The sequence below is a fragment of the Bombina bombina genome, chromosome 4 (genome assembly GCF_027579735.1).
Source record: "Bombina bombina isolate aBomBom1 chromosome 4, aBomBom1.pri, whole genome shotgun sequence".
Lineage (NCBI taxonomy): Eukaryota > Metazoa > Chordata > Amphibia > Anura > Bombinatoridae > Bombina > Bombina bombina.
In genome coordinates, this window is record NC_069502.1 from 935090392 (window position 1) to 935116231 (window position 25840).

At 37.0% G+C, this 25840-nt stretch overlaps 2 protein-coding genes across 2 annotated transcripts in view; both read right to left on the reverse strand.

Moving 5' to 3' along the window:
- NLRC4 (NLR family CARD domain containing 4) overlaps nucleotides 1–25840 on the reverse strand; it is a 153571-nt gene that overhangs the window by 90503 nt on the left and 37228 nt on the right. The gene's annotated exons all lie outside the window — the stretch shown is intronic.
- On the reverse strand, nucleotides 295–25244 carry LOC128658080 (amelogenin-like). Its single transcript, XM_053712536.1, has 6 exons — nucleotides 24970–25244; nucleotides 21385–21432; nucleotides 20184–20249; nucleotides 19630–19683; nucleotides 18864–19207; nucleotides 295–321 (listed from the first exon to the last, which is right to left on the reverse strand). The coding sequence occupies exons 2-6, from the start codon at nucleotides 21428–21430 to the stop codon at nucleotides 295–297; spliced, it is 537 nt and encodes a 178-aa protein (XP_053568511.1). The 5' UTR covers nucleotides 21431–21432; nucleotides 24970–25244.

The window sequence follows — 25840 nt, forward strand, 5'->3', positions numbered from 1 at the left end:
TTACTATTTGACAAGTCCTGAGATTGTCCCTTTTTCTAAGTAGGTCAGCACAGAAAATTTACAATATATAATAGTGTACACTAGCATTATTTCACCTAGTTGACACCAAATACGTTAAACTTGTTTTCTTTCTCTCATGTTATCCACAGATGTGTTAATAGCAGCTTAATCTAGAATGTTTATTGTAAAATGAGGTTTGTCAGTTGAGATCCAAAAGCGGTCTCCTTTATTGGAATTAACCTCCTTCTCTTAGACTTTGTAGTGATGAGGCCCATGAGTGACCTTCTGAGTCCATTAGGAGGGTAGCAGTTCAAGAAGCGCCTAAAAAGAGGCAAAGGAAGAATCTAACAGATTGAACCAAGGATAATCAAACATTTATTAACATTTAATACTTAATAACATGGATCCATGTAACATATATTCTAGAAATACAATTAAAAACAATATAAAAATATAAAAACAATTTAAAATTATAAAAACAATTGGCAGTTATGACAATTGGACCCTAACAAAAGTCCATAATGAATTTTACTGTGAAATATCGCCAATTACGGAGATAAACAAATTAGAGTCAGATGAAATGATCTCTAAATGATGATAGTGATTCCAATTAGTGTGTGATATAATCCCCTTCTAGTGAAAAAAGATATTGGGAAAATCCAGTGAAAAAAATTGAGTGAAAAAAATGTGGGTGTAAGACAAAAATAAAAATAAAAATGGGATTAACAAATGCTTAATTAATCCTGTGAAAAAATAATAACTTAGGGATCCCAAAAATGTAAAATAAAGATATACAAAATGAATACCAAAAATGTGAAAATGTGAAAAAAAATGAATAATATTAAAACCAAAAATATTAGAATAAAAAATATAAGTGCGATCAAATAGTTAGTGTAAATGGTATGATGGAGTATAGAATAAATAATCCAAGTATATAGTGTCAGTAACTGAATATCAGTGAATGATCCTCCTTGTGAATGTATCCGTATAAGTGATGATATTTCATTTTAGTTGTATAACTGTACTTTATCTTTCAGTATTTCCTTTAGTGATTCCTGTAGGTTAAAAAAATGACATAGTGCAATAACGTTTCAAAATATAAATAATGTTGAAATAATGCTCACCAAATTGTCAAATTTAAGGATAAGGAGGAAATACTTAGGCATGCGAGGCAAAAACAGAAAATTATGCACGCAGGCAATCACATACAGGTCTTCGCCGACTTGAGCCCCGCTACCTTTTTAAAAAAGGAGGGAACTACACTTCATCACATCAGTCCTTAGGGACAAAACATTCCATACAGATGGGGCTTCCCTGTGAGTGTCATTGCCACAAAAGGAGGAACCACGGCAGTGTTCAGGAATCTAGATGATCTTCCCAATTTCAATGAAGCTCTACAACTCAACATTCCAGACCCGGAGGAAGATCATCACGGCCTGAAGGATAAACAATCCTTAAATGACATTGCAAAAAATTCACAGAAGGGGAACTCACAAACGCATGCTTCACCAGACCCACAAGAAAAAGACTCTGCAAAAAAATGACTTATTTTCCCGGGATGGCTGGACAGCACTTTCATTCGTTACACTAAGGTTAAAGGTCGTATAAAATAATTTCTATTTCATAGGTTTGGGGGTGGGGATACTACCGTCAAGATAACTGTTTTTGATAATATCTGGATGATCTGCTATTTGTTAGAAAATAGTGATAGATATTTCTGTTTTGGTGCTAAGAGAAAGGTTATTACCCAAATAGGGAAAATTAGAAAATTGTCATCTCTAAATAGTTAATAGCTTACTAATTCAGTTGTAACTACTTGTTATCAGCACTGTATTACATTGTTCTTAATAATCTTCTGTTTGTTGTATTGCGTTTTACAGTTGTTGGCACTTAAACACAAAATCATGGTTTTTATCTTTTTCTTTTTTCCTACATTAAAGCATCACAATAGAGTATAACCACAAAAATGGCTTCACGCATACACACGCTTACTCTCACGACAGTTAATGTAAAGGGTCTGAATAGCCCTGAAAAAAGGTCCATGGTCTTCAGAGACTAATACAAATGTACGGGAGATGTTCTGTTTATTTAGGAAATGCACTACAAGAAGGGCAGAGAACCAAAAATATTAAATCACAAATATAAAATGGCATATCTGGCCTCAGAAAAAAAAGGGGGGGGGGGGTGGGCATCTTATTAAAAAAATCTGTGCATTTTCAAACTACATACATAGAAAGAGACAAAGATGGCAGATACTTAATCTTAGTAGGTCTCTTGTACAACAAGCCAGTCACTTTTGCAAATGTGTACTTGCCAAACACAGAACAACAGCACACATTTAGAACTATATTTCAATCCTTACTGGTCCATGCAAAGGGAACCCTTTTTATTGGTGGGGACTTTAATTTGCCACTACACCCTACCATGGATACGTCAACTGGAAATACCAGTACTCCCAAAAAGGTGATTAAGATAGTTAAAAATTACATACAACAACTGAGACTTCATGATACATGGAGGACACTTAACCCACATACCAGGGACTACACATTCTATTCCCACCCCCATGCATCATACACAAGAATAGATTACATACTCTCAGACCAAACCGGATTAGCAATGATAACAGACACTAAAATCCTACAGATCACATGGTCGGACCATGCTCCTGTGCAGTGTGTGTTTCAATGGCCAGACCTACCACAGAAACCATACATTTGGAGGCTAGATGATTACATGTTAGAACATGCACTGTCTAGTGTAGCAATAGAGAAAACACTGACAGACTACTTCAAAGAGAACACATCAGAAGAAATATCCCCATCCACCATATGGGAAGCTCATAAAACTGTATTGAGGGGCGAATTTATAGCTTTAAAGGCCAGGGACAAAAAGGAGAAAAGACAATATTTAAATTCCATATTAACGCAAATTGGCTACTGGGAAAGACAGCATAAACAAGACCCGCAGTCTACGACTATTTTAGAATCCCTGATAACAGCTAGGCAGTCCCTTAAAAACTACCTCACAAAAAACACCAACTCAAATCAGCTTTGCTTAAGCAGAAATACTTTGACGTGCAGGATAAGGCAGGCACCTCATTAGCCAGGGCCCTTAGGAGACGGCAGCTAAACACATATGTGCAGTACATCTCAGACCATAAAGTAACACACAAAGAGACAGCAAGAGTATTGCTGAGGTCTTCCAGCAATATTATACAACACTATATAACATACCAGAGACCGCTACATCACAATCCATTGAGCAATACCCGACAGACCTAAATCTCCCTACATTGGAGAAGGAAGACACTGACAGCTTGGACACCCCCATTACATTAGATGAAATAAAAAAATGCTACAAAAAATATATAGAACACCTGGCATCGCCTTTGGCGAATTTATTTAATTAATTCACACCAACAACAGGCTTTACAGAAAATATGCTAGAGGCCCATATAACTGTCCTATCGAAGCCAGGAAAACAACCAGATAGGACAGAACATTTCTGCCCGATATCACTATTGAATTCGGACATCAAAATTTTTGCAAAAATCCTCGCTAATAGAATAAATCGACACCTACCTAAATTAATTAATTTGGATCAAGTGGGGTTGATCCCAGGAAGAGAAGCAAGGGACAACATGATACAATCCCTTCAAATAATATCTTATGCCAAAATTTACAAAATCCCGATGGTACTGGTCTCTACAGATGCCGAAAAGGCATTCGATAGGGTTAATTGGCAATTCCTAAAAGCAACCATGCAAAAAATGCAATTCGGCAACAAATTCTTAGCCCAGGTCTTCTCTCTATATGCACATCCCACTGTTAAAGTAAAAGTAAACGGCCTTCTATCAGATAAATTTTACATAAAGAATGGGACAAGACAGGGGTGCCCGCTTTCCTAGGTACTCAGTGACCATAGAGACATTAGCACAGAAAATAAGAAACAATAAGCAAGTTACAGGCATCCAAATAGGCAATAACGAACACAAGTTGGCGCCTTATGCGGACGATGTCCTCCTCACTCTTACGAACGTGGAATCAGCTTTACCAAAAGCTATAGAAATGTTCCATGAGTTCGGGCTGATCTCAAACTTTTTAATCAATACTACCAAATCAGAAATGATAAATATATCATATGACGACAAGACACTAAATCGATTAATCCCTGACTGCCCCCTAAAGAAGCAAAACTCGAAACTCAAATACTTAGGTATTTACCTCACACCAGACACAAAAACTATGTTTCAGGCCAATTTTAAAAAACTGGAGGAAAACTTGCTAGCAGACCTCTCTAGTTGGAGGAACAAATCCATCTCCTGGGTGGGCAGAATAAATGTAATTAAAATGAATGTTCTACCACGAATATTATACCTGCTCCAGACAACCCCAATACATTTGCCACTTCACTTTTTAACCCGCGTACAAACATTGATTGAACAATTCATATGGCAGGGAATCAGACCGAGAATTGCGAAACAAACCATGTATCTGCCTAAGGAGGGGGGCGGGTTGGGGGTTCCTAATATCCACACATACAAATTAGCCATAACTTTGCACAGATTGCTAGATTGGTGCACAAATAGCGAACACAAACAATGGTCCAAATTGATAGGCACATTATGGGAGTAAGCAATGCTGGAACATCTGCATGGATTCATAACAAACAAAGACCTGAACTGATACATCAATACCCCATACTATCTGAATTTTTTGTAACATGGGATAAACTGCTGGCCACCTCTACAAATATCTCAAACACATGCTCTCCAATGCTACCTATATGTAACAATGCTACACTACCTTGGAACCCTAAAGTCAGACACACAGAGAAGGGTAGTCACATCAAAAATTGCACTATTGCAATATTTTTTCAGGACGGAAAACTCAGGACACTGGAAAGCATCAAGGAAACACATCCAGATTTGAATATGAATTGGTACTCATACTCGCAAATGCACCACTACATAAAAACGCACCCACACAAACAGCTATTAGCTAGAAAGATAACCCCGTTTGAAAATCTATGTCTCCTAGAAAATACAGCCAGACACGCAATTTCCATTCTATACAAACAACTATCATCTATTGATGAGCTACAACTCCTGACATACACTAGAGCCTGGGAGAGAGAACTGGGAATCAACATAAGTCACAAGGAATGGCACAGAGCATTCCAGATCACTAAAAAATCCTCCATTTCCACCAGAGTATTGGAGACAAACTACAAATTCTTAACTAGGTGGTATCTCACCCCAAGCAGACTCCACAAAATATATAAGACAGCGAGTAACATGTGCTGGAGAGGGTGTGGGGAGGTAGGAGACCCCACACATATATGGTGGAGGTGTGATAGATTAGACACATTTTGGGTGGAGGTACTCAAACAAATGTCAGGCATAGTAGGTTGTCAGTTACCTAATTACCTCTTATCCTTTTTTTCATTGCAACTCTGAAACTAACCAATAGCATAGCAAACACTCTACTGATACTATTAATCAACAGTGCTAAAATAATGATACCACTAGATACCACCGGAAAACCAATATAGTACCCACGGTAGCAGAGTGGAGGGAGCAGGTAGAAAATCTAATTCAATTATAGAGATACCACCACCTCAGATCAGGCACCGTAGAGACACATGAGTTAATGTTAAGTATGTGGAAGCAATATAATCAAGCCATGTCAAACCAGAACAGCACCTCGCTAAACCTACTTGAGGGGGGGAGACCCACCCCACCTGCACACATTAAATGGCCGCCCACCGCATGTAAGATAGGCCTAAAGGTTTTTCCGTTTATTTACCGATTGTTGGTCTAACACTTAGCTTGGTCCACAGTTAATTCTTTACCATCACTTTCTTTAACTTGTGTAGGATAAAACCGAACACAAATTCAAACATATTACATATCGCATGGGGTGCGGATATTAGTGTTTCTTGGGTATCTTGCATTACTGATTTACTTGTCAATTTTTACAGCTATGTGTTCACATGTACTTAATGTGGTTTAGAGGTAAACCAGACTATGGACATACAGGAGATCCTCTTATCTGAAATCTGGACAATATCAGAGACATTTTATTGTGAAGAGACTAAGGCCTAGATTTGGAGTTCGGCGGTAGCCGTCAAAACCAGCGTTAGAGGCTCCTAACGCTGGTTTTGGCCGCCCGCTGGTATTTGGAGTCAGTGATTAAAGGGTCTAACGCTCACTTTTCAGCCGCGACTTTTCCATACCGCAGATCCCCCTACGCCATTTGCGTATCCTATCTTTTCAATGGGATCTTTCTAACGCTGGTATTTAGAGTCGTTTCTGAAGTAAACGTTAGAGCTCTAACGACAAAATTCCAGCCGCCTGAAAATAGCAGGAGTTAAGAGCTTTCTGGCTAACGCCGGTTCATAAAGCTCTTAACTACTGTACCCTAAAGTACACTAACACCCATAAACTACCTATGTACCCCTAAACCGAGCTCCCCCCACATCGCCGCCACTCGATTAAAATTTTTAACCCCTAATCTGCCGACCGCCACCTACGTTATACTTATGTACCCCTAATCTGCTGCCCCTAACCCCGCCGACCCCTGTATTACATTTATTAACCCCTAACCTGCCCCCCACAACGTCGCCGCCAGCTACTTAAAATAATTAACCCCTAATCTTCCGACCGCAAAGCGCCGCCACCTACGTTATCCCTATGTACCCCTAATCTGCTGCCCCTAACACCGCCGACCCCTATATTATATTTATTAACCCCTAATCTACCCCCCTCAACGTCGCCAACACCTGCCTACACTTATTAACCCCTAATCTGCCGAGCGGACCTGAGCGCTACTATAATAAAGTTATTAACCCCTAACCCGCCTCACTAACCCTATCATAAATAGTATTAACCCCTAATCTGCCCTCCCTAACATCGCCGACACCTACCTTCAATTATTAACCCCTAATCTGACGACCGGAGCTCACCGCTATTCTAATAAATGGATTAACCCCTAAAGCTAAGTCTAACCCTAACACTAACACCCCCCTAACTTAAATATAATTTACATCTAACGAAATCAGCCAATCAGATTGAGCTCGCATTCTATTGGCTGATCGGAACAGCCAATAGAATGCAAGCTCAATCTGATTGGCTGGGGGGGGGGGTATGGTATGTTTTTTTTTACAGGCAAAAGAGCTGAAATCCTTGGGGCATGCCCCGCAAAGGGCCCTGTTCAGGGCTGGTAAGGTAAAAGAGCTTGTAACTTTTTTAATTTAGAATAGGGTAGGGAATTTTTTATTTTGGGGAGCTTTGTTATTTTATTAGGGGGCTTAGAGTAGGTGTAATTAGTTTAAAATTGTTGTAATATTTTTCTTATGTTTGTAAATATTTTATTATTTTTTGTAACTTAGTTCTTTTTTATTTTTTGTACTTTAGCTAGTTTATTTAATTGTATTTATTTGTAGGAATTGTGTTTAATTAATTTATTGATAGTGTAGTGTTAGGTTAATTGTAGGTAATTGTAGGTAGTTTATTTAATTAATTTATTGATAGGGTAGTGTTAGGTTTAATTATATCTTAGGTTAGGATTTATTTTACAGGTAAATTTGTTATTATTTTAACTAGGTAACTATTAAATAGTTCTTAACTATTTAATAGCTATTGTACCTGGTTAAAATAATTAAAAAGTTGCCTGTAAAATAAATATTAATCCTAAAATAGCTATAATATAATTATAATTTATATTGTAGCTATATTAGGATTTATTTTACAGGTAAGTATTTAGCTTTAAATAGGAATCATTTATTTAATAAGAGTTAATTAATTTCGTTAGATGTAAATTATATTTAACTTAGGGGGGTGTTAGTGTTAGGGTTAGACTTAGCTTTAGGGGTTAATACATTTATTATAGTAGCGGTGAGGTCCGCTCGGCAGATTAGGGGTTAATAATTGAAGGTAGGTGTCGGCGATGTTAGGGAGGGCAGATTAGGGGTTAATACTATTTATGATAGGGTTAGTGAGGCGGATTAGGGGTTAATAACTTTATTATAGTAGCGCTCAGGTCCGCTCGGCAGATTAGGAGTTAATAAGTGTAGGCAGGTGTCGGCGACGTTGAGGGGGGCAGATTAGGGGTTAATAAATATAATATAGGGGTCGGCGATGTTAGGGCAGCAGATTAGGGGTACATAGGGATAACGTAGGTTGCGGCGGTTTACGGAGCGGCAGATTAGGGGTTAAAAAAAATATGCAGGTGTCAGCAATAGCGGGGGCGGCAGATAAGGGGGTTAATAAGTGTAAGGTTAGGGGTGTTTAGACTTGGGGTACATGTTAGAGTGTTAGGTGCAGACGTAGGAAGTGTTTCCCCATAGGAAACAATGGGGCTGCGTTAGGAGCTGAACGCTGCTTTTTTGCAGGTGTTAGGTTTTTTTTCAGCTCAAACAGCCCCATTGTTTCCTATGGGAGAATCGTGCACGAGCACGTTTTTGAGGCCGGCCGCGTCCGTAAGCAACTCTGGTATCGAGAGTTGCATTTGCGGTAAAAATGCTCTACGCTCCTTTTTTGGAGCCTAACGCAGCATTTGATTAAACTCTCGATACCAGAGTTAAATTTATGGTGCGGCCAGAAAAAAGCCCGCGGAGCGTTAACAGCCCTTTTACCGCCAAACTCCAAATCTAGGCCTAATTAAATAAGCGAAGAAAAGAGACCATAGCCATATGTTGTTTGTATGTGTTTGCACAATAGTTATGGGCAGATTGAAGCTAAAAAATACCATGTTATACCATCGTTAAAAGATTCATACGCTGAATTAATGTTTTGTATGTTTAAACGTTTTCAATAAAGCTCTTTTGAAAAAAAAAAAAATGCAATGAAGGGTTAATATACCCATATGCTGGTAGAGAGGTCTGCAACAAATTACATAGCATAGTGATTCTGATAACTATGTAAATAAAGAGTTAATAGTAACTTGACTGCTAAACAGCATGTACATTAAAGGGACAGTGTGCTATGAAAAAAAAAAAAGGGTAGATAATGCCTTTATAACCCATTCCCTAGTTTTGCACAACCAACAAATTATATTAATATACTTTGTACCTCTGTGATTACCTTGTATCTAAGCTTCTGCAGACTCCCCCTTATTTCTGTTATTTTGACAGACTTGCATTTTAACCAATCAGTGCCCTCTCATTATTAACTCCACAGACGTGAGCACAATGTAATCTATATGGCACACATGAACTAACACCCTCTAGCTGTGAAACATTGTCAAATGCATTCAGATTGCAGGTGGCCTTCAAGGCCTTAGAAATTATCATATGAGCCAATCTAGGTTTAGCTTTCAACTAAGAACACTAACGGCTAGATTTGGAGTTCGGCGGTAGATGGGTTGCTACCGCCACACGTGTTTTATGTCTAACGCACGGCATTGTTTGACTCCGGTATTTAGAGTTCAAAACAAACCATCTAACGATGCTCCTAACGCGTGTATGTCACACGCGTAATACTGCCCGCGTAAGACAGTCTCCCATAGAGATCAATGGGAAAGCAAAAAAAATGCTTTTTTCACCTAACACTCGATCTCGCGAGAATACGCACAGCTCGGTCATATGACGCATACCACATCATGTACAACAATAACACGCCGCAAATGTCACAACAACAATTAATCAACAAAGCACACAAGCATTACACATTCACAAACGGGGGGATTTGAAATAAAATTTAATACGGGGAATACGCATATACTTTAAGATGCGGAAAATCGCAAAATAACAACAAGGAATAAAAAATATATACATACACTAGAAAAATAATCGCATTCAATATAACTATATATTAGGACAAACATACATATACAACACTTCACTAAGAACACACCATCGCAAATTCACATTTAAAAAGAATACTATTGGACAATGTTAGAGAAAACGACCACTATGACATCATCGCATTCTACACATTCCACAAATACTAACTCCAAATGAGCATGCGCAAATTCACACCCCTAATACACATTGCACTAATATTAATTGATAATAAAGCACACATGAACACAATTTACAACGCAAATAGGTACATCATTAAACATTTACACAGGGTATATAAGCACCACACAAGCAGGGTTTCTTTGACTGTGTTGCTGTTGGGTCTTTGGAGATTGGAGGTTTAATATTAGAGAGTTGGTGCATTATTGTGAGTGAGTTAGTGTTAGCGTGAGAGAGTCAGTTGTTAGTGTTATCGTGAGTGAGTTAGTGGGAGTGGGAGAGAGTCTGTTAGTGGGAGCGTGAGTGAGTTAGTGGGAGTTGTTAGTGAGAGTTGTTAGTGGGAGCGTAAGTTACTGGTAGTTAGTGAGAGTTAGTGGGAGTGTTTGTTAGTGAGAATTAGTAGTAGTGTGTTAGTGAGAATTAGTAGTAGTGTGAGTTAGCGAGCGAGTGATTTTTCTGTACACTTAACACATTTACACGCAAACACATTCAATACATACATACACTTATCAATAACACTACATACACTCCATACCCCCTACCCCCTCATACTACACTCCATACCCCATTCCCTGTAGTCCCATTCCCTTTCATCCCATTTACTCTTATCCCATACCCCATACCCATCCCATACCCATCCCCTAGTTACATTTAGTTTACATATCCTCCTTTTAGTCTTCTTCTTCTTTTTGTTTATTTAAATACTCCTTACCCTCTTTGTTTTTTTACATCCCTCTCACACTTTCAGCACTTTTTTTGTCTTTTTAGTTCTTTATTTTGACCCCCTTTCATTTCATCACACTCACTTTTTGTTTGATTATTTGGGGTTTAGTTTAGGGAACAGATGGAGGCCAGGCAGGGGAGAGGTAGAGGGGGGAGGAGAGGGAGGGGGAGAGGAACAGGGCAGGAAGGGGGGCAGGAAGTGGGGCAGGAAGTGGGGGTGGAAGCGGTGGGTGGACCCAGCCACTTGGTTCAAGATGAACAAGTGGCTGGGCCCAGTGGCGGACAGAGTAGGGCTTCACAGTCCGGGAAACAGAGGGCATCGTCACAGGGGAAGGCCAAGGAGACTAGGGAGGCGAGGTTTTCGATGGAGGAGAAGGAGGCCCTCATAGAGGCCTATATGGCCAGGTATAGGAGGCTGCAGCACCAGAAGACTACCCCGACTGACAAGAGGAGGCTCTGGAATGAGATAAGAAATGCAGTCAATGCAGTGGGTGGCCGGAACAGAGATCTTGAATCGATAAAACATCGCTACCGGGACTGTAAGATGGATCTGAAGAAAAAGTTAAGTCTGGAGGCCCGACATGCCGCAGGAACCGGTGGCGGACCTGCCCTGGAAATAGAGTACTGCCGATGGGAGGAAATGTTGCGGCCCAGCATCTCCGAGGTGGAAATAGTCGGTATCGGAGGAATTGATACCGGGAACCTGCCACTCTCATCTGACAGTAAGCTCATTGAACAATAATTTCACATACGAATGTATTTCAAGTGACACTATACGCAAACCTTTACTTTCATGATTGAGGTAGCGAATACAATTTGACAAAACATTCAAATGTACTTATATTACCTAATTTGAATCATTCTTGAGATATATTTTAATTAAGAAATAGCCATGCACACGGTGAAACAATCACAGGAGGCAGCTATATTCAGCTAACAATCAGCATCTTTTAAGCATATTTAGATATGCTTTTCAGCAAAGAATATCCAGAGAATGAAGCTAATTAGATACGAAAAGTACATTAGAAAGTTGATAATAAATGTATGCTTCTAAATCATGAAAGATAAAACATTGGGTTTCATGTCCCTTTACACGCATTCAATTACTTTGCGGTTACATCAGTATCTAGGCTATAGGTTAGGTGTGCATTTAAACAGACTGAAAACAAACGCGAACAAATTCAGATTGACCAGAGATCACAAACACGGTTTTGAAAAAGCGGAAATCGTATTGATTGTTTGTTAGATTTCAAAGTGGATTAATGATTCTGCATTTGTAATTGTATCGTAAGCTAAGTCATTTAAATCTTGATTTTCAAATATGCTAATATATAAAAAAAAAAAAAATTTTTAATATACAGAGTCTGGGGAGGAGGCAGCACAAGAAACACAGCCTCATCTATCTCCCCGGGATGAGAGTGGTGGGGAGGAATTTCGGAGGGAAGAGGCCCCCCGTGACGAAGAGCGCACGGAAGCTGATGAAGAGGCCCCGGAAGCAGAGGAGGAGCACGCGGAACCAGAGGACCATCAAGGACCCGCACACCACCGTGCACAGGCACCCCGCCGTGCACGTGTACCCCGCCAAGCACAACAAGAGGAAATAGCGGAGGTGCGGGTTCTACTGGACTACATAGACCAGATGCGTAACTCCCGGATACAAAATATCGAAGGACGCACTAGAATACTTGATGGCCAAAATCAAATAATTGAAGGACAAAACCAAATAATAAACATACTCAATAGAATCGAACAAGGCCAAAACAGAATCTTTCATCTGCACCAAGAGATGTTCAAATTTTTCCGGGAGGCGCATGCTGGTCTACCTCCTGGTCCGCCTCCTGCTGCTGGGCCTCTTGCTGCTGGGCCTCCTGCTGCTGGGCCTCCTGCTGCTGGGCCTCCTCCTGCCGGCCCATCTCCTCCTGCCGGGCCATCTACTCCTGCCGGGCCATCTACTCCTGCCGGGCCATCTACTCCTGCCGGGCCATCTACTCCTCTTCAGCCATCTCATCCTCTTCAGCCATCTCCTCCTCTTCAGCCAGCTTCTCCTCTTCAGCCAGCTTCTCCTCCTCAGCCATCTTCTCCTCCTCAGCCATCTTCTCCTCCTCACCTTGGTCGTCCCAGTACTCTTCCTTCCACTCTTCCCACAACCTCTCCAAGGAGAACTCTTCGGAGTCGGCAGTTGCCCCTCCCAGAGCCTCAGCCCCGTGGGAAGAGGGGAAGGAAGAGGAAGTAAGTATTTATTTTCATCTTTAATTTTTTTTTTATTTAATGTGTAATGGATAGGTATGTGATGATGTGGTTTTCATACACTTGTGGACCACACTCTGTATATAATCTACTTCTATGGGACTGGGTCCATGGAGGCAGATTGTTTGCAGAGTGTGGGTTATAAGTGTGTGAAAACCACATCATCACATACCTATCCTTGTTCATGATATTGATTGGTTTCTGTGATGTGATGTCCAAACTGTTTCCCGAATCGCAAACAAAATTACCATTACAAGTATCCATGATGGCATATTACTGTTTGAATGCCAATAACACAGCTTAAAGGGACAGTCAGAAAATTATTGATTACAAAGAAAACACTGTATTACGCATTATCAAGTTGGAAACAACAAAACATGGAGAAATACGTGTGACTTATGTGCTTAACCTTGTATCTATGCCTATGGAAAAATGACCACTTATTTGTTGTTCTGACATAACAACCTTTTAGATATCAATGATCAATACATGGTAAATAATATGATGTATGAGCACAAGGTTTTACATATACAAATGCTATCCAAATGCCCTCTAGTGGTCAAATTGTATAATGATTACATGCACTCTTCAAGCTCCAAGAAATGAGCACACAAACCTCATAGGTTTAGCTAGCAAATTTAAATAAACAAAGACAAATGATTAATTGGTGAGAAACCTTTGATATAATTGAAATTACAAAATTGACTTTTAGAATAATGCAAAACATTATTTGTTTTCTAAACTGTCCCTTTAACAAAATTACATATGCTAACACATATTTGAAGCTTGTTGGTATATCTACATGTACTTGGTCAAAAATTATATATTGAAATCAGATTTATATTGACGTGTTAAATAAAGTATATTTTCTTAAAGAGACATTATTGTGTTATTCTTTTTTTAAGAAAGACATTTGTTTTAACAATGAATATGGTTTAAAGTCCTTTTAGGAGTGGGGGGTGAAAATATGGTAACAATAATATATTTGAAGATTAAACAATGTGGAACTCATACATGATACAAAAATCAACATTTGCATTAAAGGGACAGTATACTATATTTTTAACAGAACTGTATGTAATAGACACTACTAGAAACAACAAGATTAACATATACTGATATCAATATTACAAAGCTTCAAACACTTTCAAAGAAAATCGGGTTAGCTCTATTGAAAATATAGATGAACCCCCATTACAACCGTAAAACAAGACAATACACCATCATTAAAATATGAAAAGACCCTTTACACAAACAGGAGAAAGCTGGAGATGGTACTCACATGAAACTCAGAGGCTGGGCGAGGAGTCTGAAAATTAATTACATTTTCTTTGAACAGAAGCAAAATGAAACGTGTATTTGTTAAACAATGGACTATCTAACTAGAGACAAAATAAAAAGTTTTGATTTATAATGTGAGTGTCTAATGAACCTTTAATAAAATATACAACGAAATTACATTTAGAAGAAGTCGGCATCATATATTTAGCATATGATAAAGCTAAATGCATATTGATTACTTTATTCTAACACAATAGCGCATATTTATTAATTAGATATCTTTAACATTAAAAACAACAGTCATTTTTCAGAAAAAGGAACATATTGTTGACAAACATATTAAACAACATGGACTATAGAGATTTGCACTTGCCTCGAAATATCATATGCATGAAAACATTTTGCTTTCGTTCGTTTATTCAACCAGACATCCAGCAAAAGAGAATGTGGTGGTCTTTATCAGCTACGGGTCAACAATGTAACATGATGCAAATAATACATATTCGCAAGGTTTTTAAAATTGTCTGCAGTCACAAACGTGTTTAACGTGCACAAACAAATATTGCGGGACTACGTAATCCAATCATACGTTTTTTTACCTTTGCATGTGACGTCTTAACATGGCGCTTCCTTGATCACGTAAGAACGCCATCCAATAAAAGGCACATTCTTGATCACGTAAGAACGCCCAAAAAAAAAAGGCGCATCCTTGATCGCGTCAAAACGCCATCCAATAAAAGGCACATTCTTGATCACGTAAGAACGTCAGTCAATACAAGGAATCATTGGACAGCCTGGCAGGTGACGTTTTAAGCAACATGGCGCATCCGAGATCGCTGAAAAACCGCAGCCAATACAAGGACTCAGTTGACAGCTTGGCATATCACTAAGAAACGTATTTATATTTTAGGAACTAGTATGTGTCTAGATTGCTATCTAGGAATGTCACCAAATCATGAATCATCTTTTCGGACTTGACTGTCCCTTGAACTATAGCTATGGTGTATATCTTTAACATTTAAAAGATACACATGAAAAATACATATGCCATTGATGTTTTAAGATATGTTTTGATTGTTTTGGAATAACAATAATGATACATGTATTGATTCAACGTGTCATTTATTCAAGTTTAAATATGGTCAGCCTACCTATAGCCATATATGGGAGGAGAATTATTTTGTTAACATATTTTTAAAAAAATATTCATCATCTAAAATATTTGCATTACACACAGAGATTTATTTGGTTACACTTTTACAATAAGATAGAATAGAAAATGAAATACATGTGCTGTCAACATTACAATAAGATTGTTTATTAATAAGATTATATGTCCTTGATCATGTAAAAAGGACAAAAACGCTTTAGAAATGGAAATACATTCATTAACAATTGTGCTCACCATCACTTGAAGGGACATTATTTTGTTTTTAAAAAGAGGATACACATAGACAATACTATTTCAATAAAATGAACACTTTACAGGGATTATATCATTGTATCAATCCTCAGATCATTTGTTAAAGGTGCATCAATTCATGCAGAGTTTCTAAATACACACATGGATGTGAAAATTGAAATATACATATATACACAAATAACAATCTATATATACATATATAAAAAAATTACTATGCTAATCATAATCATGCAATGATAAAGCTAAGAGAAAAATATATAAAGACAAATAATAAGATTACATTGGAGATGTTAATCTTAAAGTCATTTACAATTGTCTTACATATATGATTTTTAATAAAAAAAATTTTTTGGTAGGTCCCTTTAAGGATCAACAAGATAAACTAGAGCTTTAAAAAAATAACATGAAGAATGAGGACAAAGAATCGTGCAATTACATGTCTTTTATTAGTATGTAAGAAAACATCAACAACGTTTAGAAATAATCTCTTAAAAATAAGGAATATTTGAGCCATATGACAAGGTAACACAGTGCATCACAGTCCATGAAGAGAGTTACCAAGGGCCACCATAGCCCCATTGGAGACATATGACAAGGTAACACAGTGCATCACAGTCCATGAAGAGAGTTACCAAGGGCCACCATAGCCCCATTGGAGACATATGACAAGGTAACACAGTGCATCACAGTCCATGAAGAGAGTTGCCAAGGGCCACCATAGCCCCATTGGAGACATATGACAAGGTAACACAGTGCATCACAGTCCATGAAGAGAGTTGCCAAGGGCCACCATAGCCCCATTGGAGACATATGACAAGGTAAAAGAGTGCATCACAGTCCATGAAGAGAGTTGCCAAGGGCCACCATAGCCCCATTGGAGACATATGACAAGGTAACACAGTGCATCACAGTCCATGAAGAGAGTTGCCAAGGGCCACCATAGCCCCATTGGAGACATATGACAAGGTAACACAGTGCATCACAGTCCATGAAGAGAGTTGCCAAGGGCCACCATAGCCCCATTGGAGACATATGACAAGGTAAAAGAGTGCATCACAGTCCATGAAGAGAGTTGCCAAGGGCCACCATAGCCCCATTGGAGACATATGACAAGGTAAAAGAGTGCATCACAGTCCATGAAGAGAGTTGCCAAGGGCCACCATAGCCCCATTGGAGACATATGACAAGGTAACACAGTGCATCACAGTCCATGAAGAGAGTTGCCAAGGGCCACCATAGCCCCATTGGAGACATATGACAAGGTAACACAGTGCATCACAGTCCATGAAGAGAGTTGCCAAGGGCCACCATAGCCCCATTGGAGACATATGACAAGGTAAAAGAGTGCATCACAGTCCATGAAGAGAGTTGCCAAGGGCCACCATAGCCCCATTGGAGACATATGACAAGGTAAAAGAGTGCATCACAGTCCATGAAGAGAGTTGCCAAGGGCCACCATAGCCCCATTGGAGACATATGACAAGGTAACACAGTGCATCACAGTCCATGAAGAGAGTTGCCAAGGGCCACCATAGCCCCATTGGAGACATATGACAAGGTAACACAGTGCATCACAGTCCATGAAGAGAGTTGCCAAGGGCCACCATAGCCCCATTGGAGACATATGACAAGGTAAAAGAGTGCATCACAGTCCATGAAGAGAGTTGCCAAGGGCCACCATAGCCCCATTGGAGACATATGACAAGGTAAAAGAGTGCATCACAGTCCATGAAGAGAGTTGCCAAGGGCCACCATAGCCCCATTGGAGACATATGACAAGGTAACACAGTGCATCACAGTCCATGAAGAGAGTGGCCAAGGGCCACCATAGCCCCATTGGAGACATATGACAAGGTAAAAGAGTGCATCACAGTCCATGAAGAGAGTTGCCAAGGGCCACCATAGCCCCATTGGAGACATATGACAAGGTAAAAGAGTGCAACAGGCACAACAATAAACTTTTAAAAAGGCCAAATGGCAACAATAAAAAAAAAATCAACATGTGGACGGAGGATTCTTATCTGCCACCTTGGAGCATCTCCAGATCCTCCACTTACTGGTCATCCTCTTCATCGTCCTGTGCATGTCCAGCTCCAGATTCAGGCCTTGAACTTAATCGCATAATTTCACGCAGAGTCAAGTCCTGAACCCGGAGCTGGGCCTGCATGGTGTCGTTCATCCCTCTCAGGACAGCTGCGTTCCTCAACACGGCCTGCTCTACTCTTGCTATACCTTCTAGCATGAGCCATGCTGAGTCACAGCCTAAAATAAAGAATAAATTAAATATTAATGATAATTACACAACAGACGAAAAAATAAGCAAAGATACATTGTCATCATAAAGACAAATCATTCTTTACATCAATTAGTTTAAATTTATTCTTTACACATGAAATATGTTATTCAGACAGACCAAAATCATTAAAGGGACAGTTAACTCAAACATGTTGTCCCCTTTAATTGGTTTTAGATGATCCACTTATACAGCTTGAGTGTATCAAATCTTGTTAAAGGATTTACATTGTACTTACATTAGCAATTTAAATATTTTAATTATACTGTGGTAGGCACACCTATCCTTAAACATTTTGGCATTGAGGACAAGCTGTGTAAACATAGCAACCTGAAGAAATTACATTCCCACTGGGTTAGACAAGAGATAATGTATAAACATTTGTACATAAATTGTTGGATCCAAGTAGTGGTGATTGGTATATGTAGTGATATAAAATTAAAGGGACACTGAACCTAAATATTTAATTGACTGATTCAGATAGAGCATGACATTACAAATATTTAAAAATTATACATATTCTTTAAATGTTTGAATTCTATAGCTAGATTTTGAATGCAAGAATGTCGGTTTTTAGGGCAGGCCATATTTGTTTATCAACTTTGTTTGTCCCTGCTGGTTGATGGATACATTCATCCAACAATAAAGAAATGATGTCCACAATTATTTTATTTTTTAAAATAATTATAGGCATTTCTTTGTTTCAATAAAGATATCAAGAGAATGAAGAATAATTCATAAGAGTAGTAAATTATAAATTTGATTAACATTGCATGCTCTATTTGAATCACAATAGAAAATATTTTCCTTCAGTGTACCTTTAAGTATCTTATAATGTTGATTTTGAATGATACTTACAGCTGTGCCTGGGAAGGACAATCCGACACTCAGGACAATGAAGGTTGAGACGGGGGGAGGGATGGGATTGGCTTGGGGAGGGATGAGATTGGCTTGGGGAGGGATGGGATTGGCTTGGGGAGGGATGAGCTGATGCTCCGGGGTAGGCCGTACAGCTGGGGAGTGGGGAGTTGGGGTCTGGGCAGCTGTACGGGCCATAATACGGGGAGAGCGGCGAAGGGGGTTGTATGGGCGTTTTTTGGGAGGGGCAGGAAATGATAAATGGGAAGGGCCGGCAGGGGTCTGGGCATGGGCAGGAGTCTGGGCATGGGCAGTGGTCTGGGCATGGGCAGGGGTCTGGGCATGGGGAGGGGTCTGTGACTGGTCAAGGGACTGGGCAGGGGCGGAAACCAGATGACCAGAAGTGGTGGATCCATCTGAAAATTTAATAAATATATATTAACATCTCATACATCATGAAATCAAATCAACGCATTTCAAATTGATTATGTTTTTAATATACTTAGAAGTGTGTTTGAATTTGTAAACAATTATGAAATGAGGATATGGTATGCATATAGGCACTCAGATGAATATCAATTACTGTCTGTACAATTATAACATTATTATTGTGTTTTGGCCTGGAATATGCATGTGACATAATGATGGCATGAATTATACATTTTTTAAAAATAAAAAAATTTCATGCTGCCTGATATAGAAAGGGGGCAGTAGTGTATTTGAACAGACAAATAATATTCCTTTTTAAAGTGCAAAAGCTGTAGACTTTGAATGTCTTCAATGAAATGATTTCAAATAAAGCAACATGTTGGAAACATGATAGATATATTTCACATACCATTAGACTGCAAGGCAGCCTCTTCCTCCTCCGTCACATATGTTAAATCAATCTCTGTAAAACATAACATGTTGTGTACACGTTAAGAACAGATATTATAACATATGTTACTGTTGTTCAAAGACACACATCAATGTTGCATTAAAGATATACACACCCAAAGTTATGATTTACATCATTTTGATGGAGCATACAAATTACATTAGATTTGTTATTCTCAATGATTCATATTTTCGATGTACTGTTTGTATTAATTTACAAATCATAAAAGCATAGTACATAGAACATTTAAGATTTCTCATGTGTGTATCACTTGATGACTGTTGTCAAAAAAAGAACATGGAAACAAACATATGCTATACATCTTCTGAATAACAAAGGTGTAGACTAATAAAGTTTTAATTATTAATATTTCAATATTCAAAGAAAATTAATATATAATCAGAAGAGAAAATTATATGTTTGTTTCAAATGTTATGCTTCATCAGAATCATGCTCATAATATTGATTACCAATACACATTCAATGACATATAAATGAGTCAATGGACTTACCAAGAGACCGCAAAGGCGGCTCTATGTCACTGCTGGATTCCTGTGGGCTCACCACACCAACTCTCTCTATGAATGATATAGATATATATTAGGAAACACATTTGGGATATCACTAAATCACATCTGTATCGAATTTTAAGATTAATCCACTTGAAAATGTGAAGAATAGAGCAGTCATTAAACCAGAAAATGCTTGATTGAATCAAGGGCATTCTGTTAAAAATGATGTAGTGAACATATGTTTAATTTCAGACTATATTAGACATCAAACTCATCTCATACGATGCTATTGCATATCTAAATATACCCATTGATCAATGTTCTTCAAACAATACACACAAACCACATTTTGAAGAACAGCTGTTGACAAATATAAACAAAGACATGTGGCACATCGAGGCATTTGTGCAATGTACAGTAATCTTGTTTAGGACACAACACATATTGATCACAATACAAAACAAATTTGATTAGTACAAATATGTAATCATGGTGCTGTGAGAGTATGCTGATATCTATAAAGTAACTCCAACAGTGAATATGTGAATTATATATCAATATTGTTTAATCCAAAGAATGTAAAGATGAATGAATCTATTGTTTATTAAAGGGACACTGACATGATTAATTTAAATCATTGATTTCACTGTTCAAACTGTTCAAAATGATTGAACATTGACTCCTATTATAATGTTAATGTTGCTACATTTTAATATTAAAGAAAGATAAGCAATATTGGATTCCATAAATGGTTTTTATTGATGATTGGTGGATACCTTCAACAAACAATAAGGTTGGTCAACCAAAATTGAGCTGCAGATAAACGTGTATTCTTGATTTTAAAATACATTTAGCAATAGAATATTTCACATATGATTATAGTATTATATTTAAATGTTTATTAATATTGCATACTCTATCTGAATGACAACATTAATAATTTTAGCTCAGTATCCCTTTAATATCAAATTTTATTGATTTGACAATGTTGGTGTTAATGAATTCTCTACTCCATATGTTGATGTAATGAATGGGATTGAGCATGCAATTCAAATCTAATATGTTATTTAAGGATATCCGAAGAATTATTTATTTTTCATCTATTAAAGGGACATTACATATAAATATTGAACAATGTGGATTTAGTATGTAATGTTCTGTCCATGTTTCTAAGACAAATGTCAATTAAAATGAGACATACCATACTGTGACAAGCCCTGCCTTAAGGATCCAGCAGCAACATCCATATCTGTAATATATTAAATGAGGATTGCATATCATTAATACAAATCATGCCATGTTTAAAATCTTTACATTATTAGCAAATCAATTTTAAAATATTAATCCTTTGGTAGTCCCATGAGTTAATTGTTTCCTCAATTAAATTCATGATAAATATATCCTGTACTCTTATTTTCAATCAGTTCTATTGTTTACTGTAGCTTTAAATTTTTTTTTTGTTATTTCATTCTCATCAATTGATGTGCATATGTTATAATTTATTTGTATTCTTCTTTTTTTATTATGTATAATATTTAAAAAAAGAATACTGTATTCTTCACATATATAATAATTCACATTTCATTTTGACCAACATGTGTAAAGCAATGCCACTTACAGCAAAGCCATGTTAACGTGGATGCGCAATTCCATTTTCGCGATCATTGCGCAATGATTCCAAGCGGAATTACGCATCCGTCATTTGAGCAACATGTGTAAAGCAATGCCACTTACAGCAAAGCCATGTTAACGTGGATGCGCAATTCCATTTTCGCGATCATTGCGCAATGATTCCAAGCGGAATTACGCATCCGTCATTTGAGCAACATGTGTAAAGCAATGCCACTTACAGCAAAGCCATGTTAACGTGGATGCGCAATTCCATTTTCACTCTGTGACGCATATTCTGTAGAGCGCAAGACACATCATTCCTATTTCATGTATCACTAATGTAAAATCAGATATCTAAACATCATATGTAGTGTATGTTGTGAGATCTGTATAGGTTTAGTATCTGACTATATACACATTTTTGGATAAAAATAACAAATATTAAGTTATTATATGAAGTTGGATAATTACCTTGTTCAGATTCTCCATCTCCTCCCAGGCCACCGGACGGAGAAGCAGCTGCCCTGGCCCCCGCGTCAGGACTTTCAGATCCCGCAGCTGGGAGGGAAGAAGAGGAGGCCGAGGATGGCGAGGATCGAAATCTTTTGGGGACCCGGAGATTGAGGAGCTCGCTGAAAAGTCACCTCATAAGGGAGTAGGTACAGTTTCCGCGGGGCCTCTCTTTTGCCACCTCTTTTACGGGCTTGTACCCAGTCCCTTATGATGTTGACTTTTTTTGTTAACCGCAACCTCATATCTCCGAATCTCCTCATGATCTGATCCTGGGTCCTCTGGACGTCACACACCAATCTAACCGCATTGGTGATAAACTCCCAGAGGGCCTTCTTAACGTGCGCATCTGTCAACCTCCTCTTGTTCCCAAACAGCTGGGGATAAAAGTCCTTGACGGCGTGGACCAGTGCAGCGCTCTCCTCCTTGGTGAACCTGGGAGCTGACATGCCTGCTGGGTTGTCTTCTAAAATATATATATATATAAAAATATATCTAGTACGCCTGCAGGCATTAGAGAACTGACAAAGATGGCAATGTGTAATGGACTTTTATATGGTGAAGTAAACATGAGATGCACCATGGGACAAGTTATCTGTACATCTGATTGGATAAAAGTTTGAAATATTGTTAGAATGTCTGTGAGACCATCCTGACTCAAGTTGTGTTTGTGTGATGAACTCGGATTGGCCGTTCATTAATGTTTCATATCTTATTAACTTCCTTACACATACCTCATGGTGGTGCTGTTACTTTATTTTTCATGTAGAATTATTAGTAACTCATGGGCCTGTCATGCGGATATGTGTGACGCAGATTTAATATCCGTGATCCGTTAAATATTAATGATTAAATTCTCTTTAAAATCTAATATTGTCACATTATTAAATGTTGGAGACATTTCTCGGTTTAATAACGGTCTTTTTCTTAAATACAAATACACATTTAATATTGTATGTCTTTATTGTTCATAAAATAAATTTTTGGACTTATTGTGAAGTATTGACATTGCTCTATTAAATGTATTTCATAATGCACATTGATTGTGTGCTATTGCGTGACATTAGACTAATGTTTAAAGATGCTAATCTGGTGTTTCAAGATGCGTTTCCCACGCAATATTTCTTAATGATCAAATTCAGGTTATAAGGTCAGTAACTTGGATAATCTGTTTATAAATGTTAAACTACAGGTTTGTTTGTTATTAGCAAATAAACCTCGAGCTTGTATTTGTCGGAAGTGCTCATATATGTTATTTTGCAATGGCGTCTTTAGTTTTAAATAGACATTACAAACAAACAATTGTATCAAATGATCTGTAGAGATAGCAGATTGTTTAGACTTTAAAATATAAATCAATTTTTCTTAGTATTTATATATCCTCAACAGAAGAAATTTAAATGCACATGGTTGAGACAATCACATAAGGCATCTCTGTGCATCCACCAATCTTCATCTACTGAGCCTATCTCGATATGCTTTTCAAGCAAAGTATGTCAAGATAGGAAGAGAAGTAAATACACTATTTAGATTTCTTAAAGGGACACTGTCCAAACAAATTTAGCGTTGGTGATTCAGATTGAGCATGAAATGTTAAGCAACTTTATAATTTAATCCGATTCGCAAATGTTAACAGTTATCTTGTTATCTTTCTTTGCAAATCAATAATGATATTTTAGATTACGGACAATTGTTTCCAAAAAAACGGGGTTGTCCTTGATGATTGTTGGATAAATTAATCCAACCAAAAAAACAAAGTTCTGTCCAGAGTACTGAAGCAAATAAATTATCTATTTAATGCCTTATTTTTAAAGTAATGATAGCAACATCACAAGGAGCATTCATAATACGAGACAATTTTTAAAGTTGCTTAAAATAGAATACTCATTCATAATGTATAAATCATTAATTTTTAAACTGTCTCCCTTTAAGTATATTTTGATTTCATGTCCCTTTAAGGAAACATTTCACAATAATGCTTAAAATATCAGAAACCTAGGCCCATTCCTTTTGATAAATTAGTATAACATATGAGTAAAGCAAATTTAGATTAACTTCTGGATTGTTTTACACACTGACTGAAATATATTTTGTAAAGGAGGTTTTTTGGAGCCTTCAGCTTAGAGGGACATTAAGCTATATGTTATGTATGCATTTTGTATAACATTATAATATTTGAACAACTTAATATGTTTTGTTATTCAATCAATAGATTGTAATTATATATATTCTTGTATTAAATACATATCTACATAGTCTATTTTGATGCTGATTGTTGGCTGCACATAGATGCCTTATGTAATTGACTAAGATATGTGCATTGATGTATTTTTTTCTAAGTATATTTAAAGACTGAATGTAATTCTATATTACTTTCTAAATATGTTTAAATTATTTTATTATTTTTAAAAAAATCTATACACAATATACTTTGTGAATGTCCCTTTAAGGACCAAAACATTTGGAATGTTGATTTAACATTGACAAAATAAACTAAAGGGGAATTAAAATTATATATAGATATGTGATGTCTAACCCAAGAGGTAATATTTTCAAAACTACATAATATTAATAACTATAGTTAAATGACTCCACTAGAAAATTACATCGATTAACCTGGCATCCAATAACTAGCTTGTGAAAAATATCAAGTTAAATGACCTACCATTTTTAAAAGTAACAATTAAAATAATTTCGAAAATAATGTTTTGAGATACCTAAGGAAGATACAAGATCTTATAAAATTAATTTGACATTCAACAACACTGTCACTTTAATGTAAGTTAACCACTTCCCCTTCTTAAAAGTGAAAACAAATAATTTTTGACAAATTTTGACTACATATCCGAAATTATTTTAACATCTAATAATTTCCAAAGAAAAGCATCGATGGATCTCACTCCCCAATTAATGTTAAAAAAGATAGTTTTATGTAATATTCTCTGAATCAGTAGATTTTCTAAAATTAATGCATTATTTGATCTTATGCATGTGCTTGTCAAATAGCCAACTACCAGTCATGGGAGTCAAACTTTTTTTTATTGACAGATTATATGGATATTTATTATAATCTGTTCAAAAGAATGTATTTAATAATAAAAATTTTATTATTAACATTTAATAAAAAAAAAGGTTTATGAAAAAATAAAAAATTGCTGGAAGTCATCAGATGCCAATCTGAAAAAAAAAAAAAAAAATTGGAACAAAGTTAATACACACGTTGTCAAATATTCATAAAATACATTTACAATCATCTTGTGTCTATGCTCTAACTTTGTTCAACATTTTTTAAAGATATTTATTAAATTGATTTTAAACTAAAATTAAAACATACACCATTATATTGTGGAGTAAAAATTAAATTTAAATATCCACATTTCTAATTATACATAATAATGTATATCACATTTCAACAATATATGTATGCTGAACATAAATGTAATATTTCATGTCCATTCAAATACCTCTATATCAACTATAATATGTATTCCTTTTTCTGATTGTGATCCCTAAATATCTAATGATGAAATAAGTAT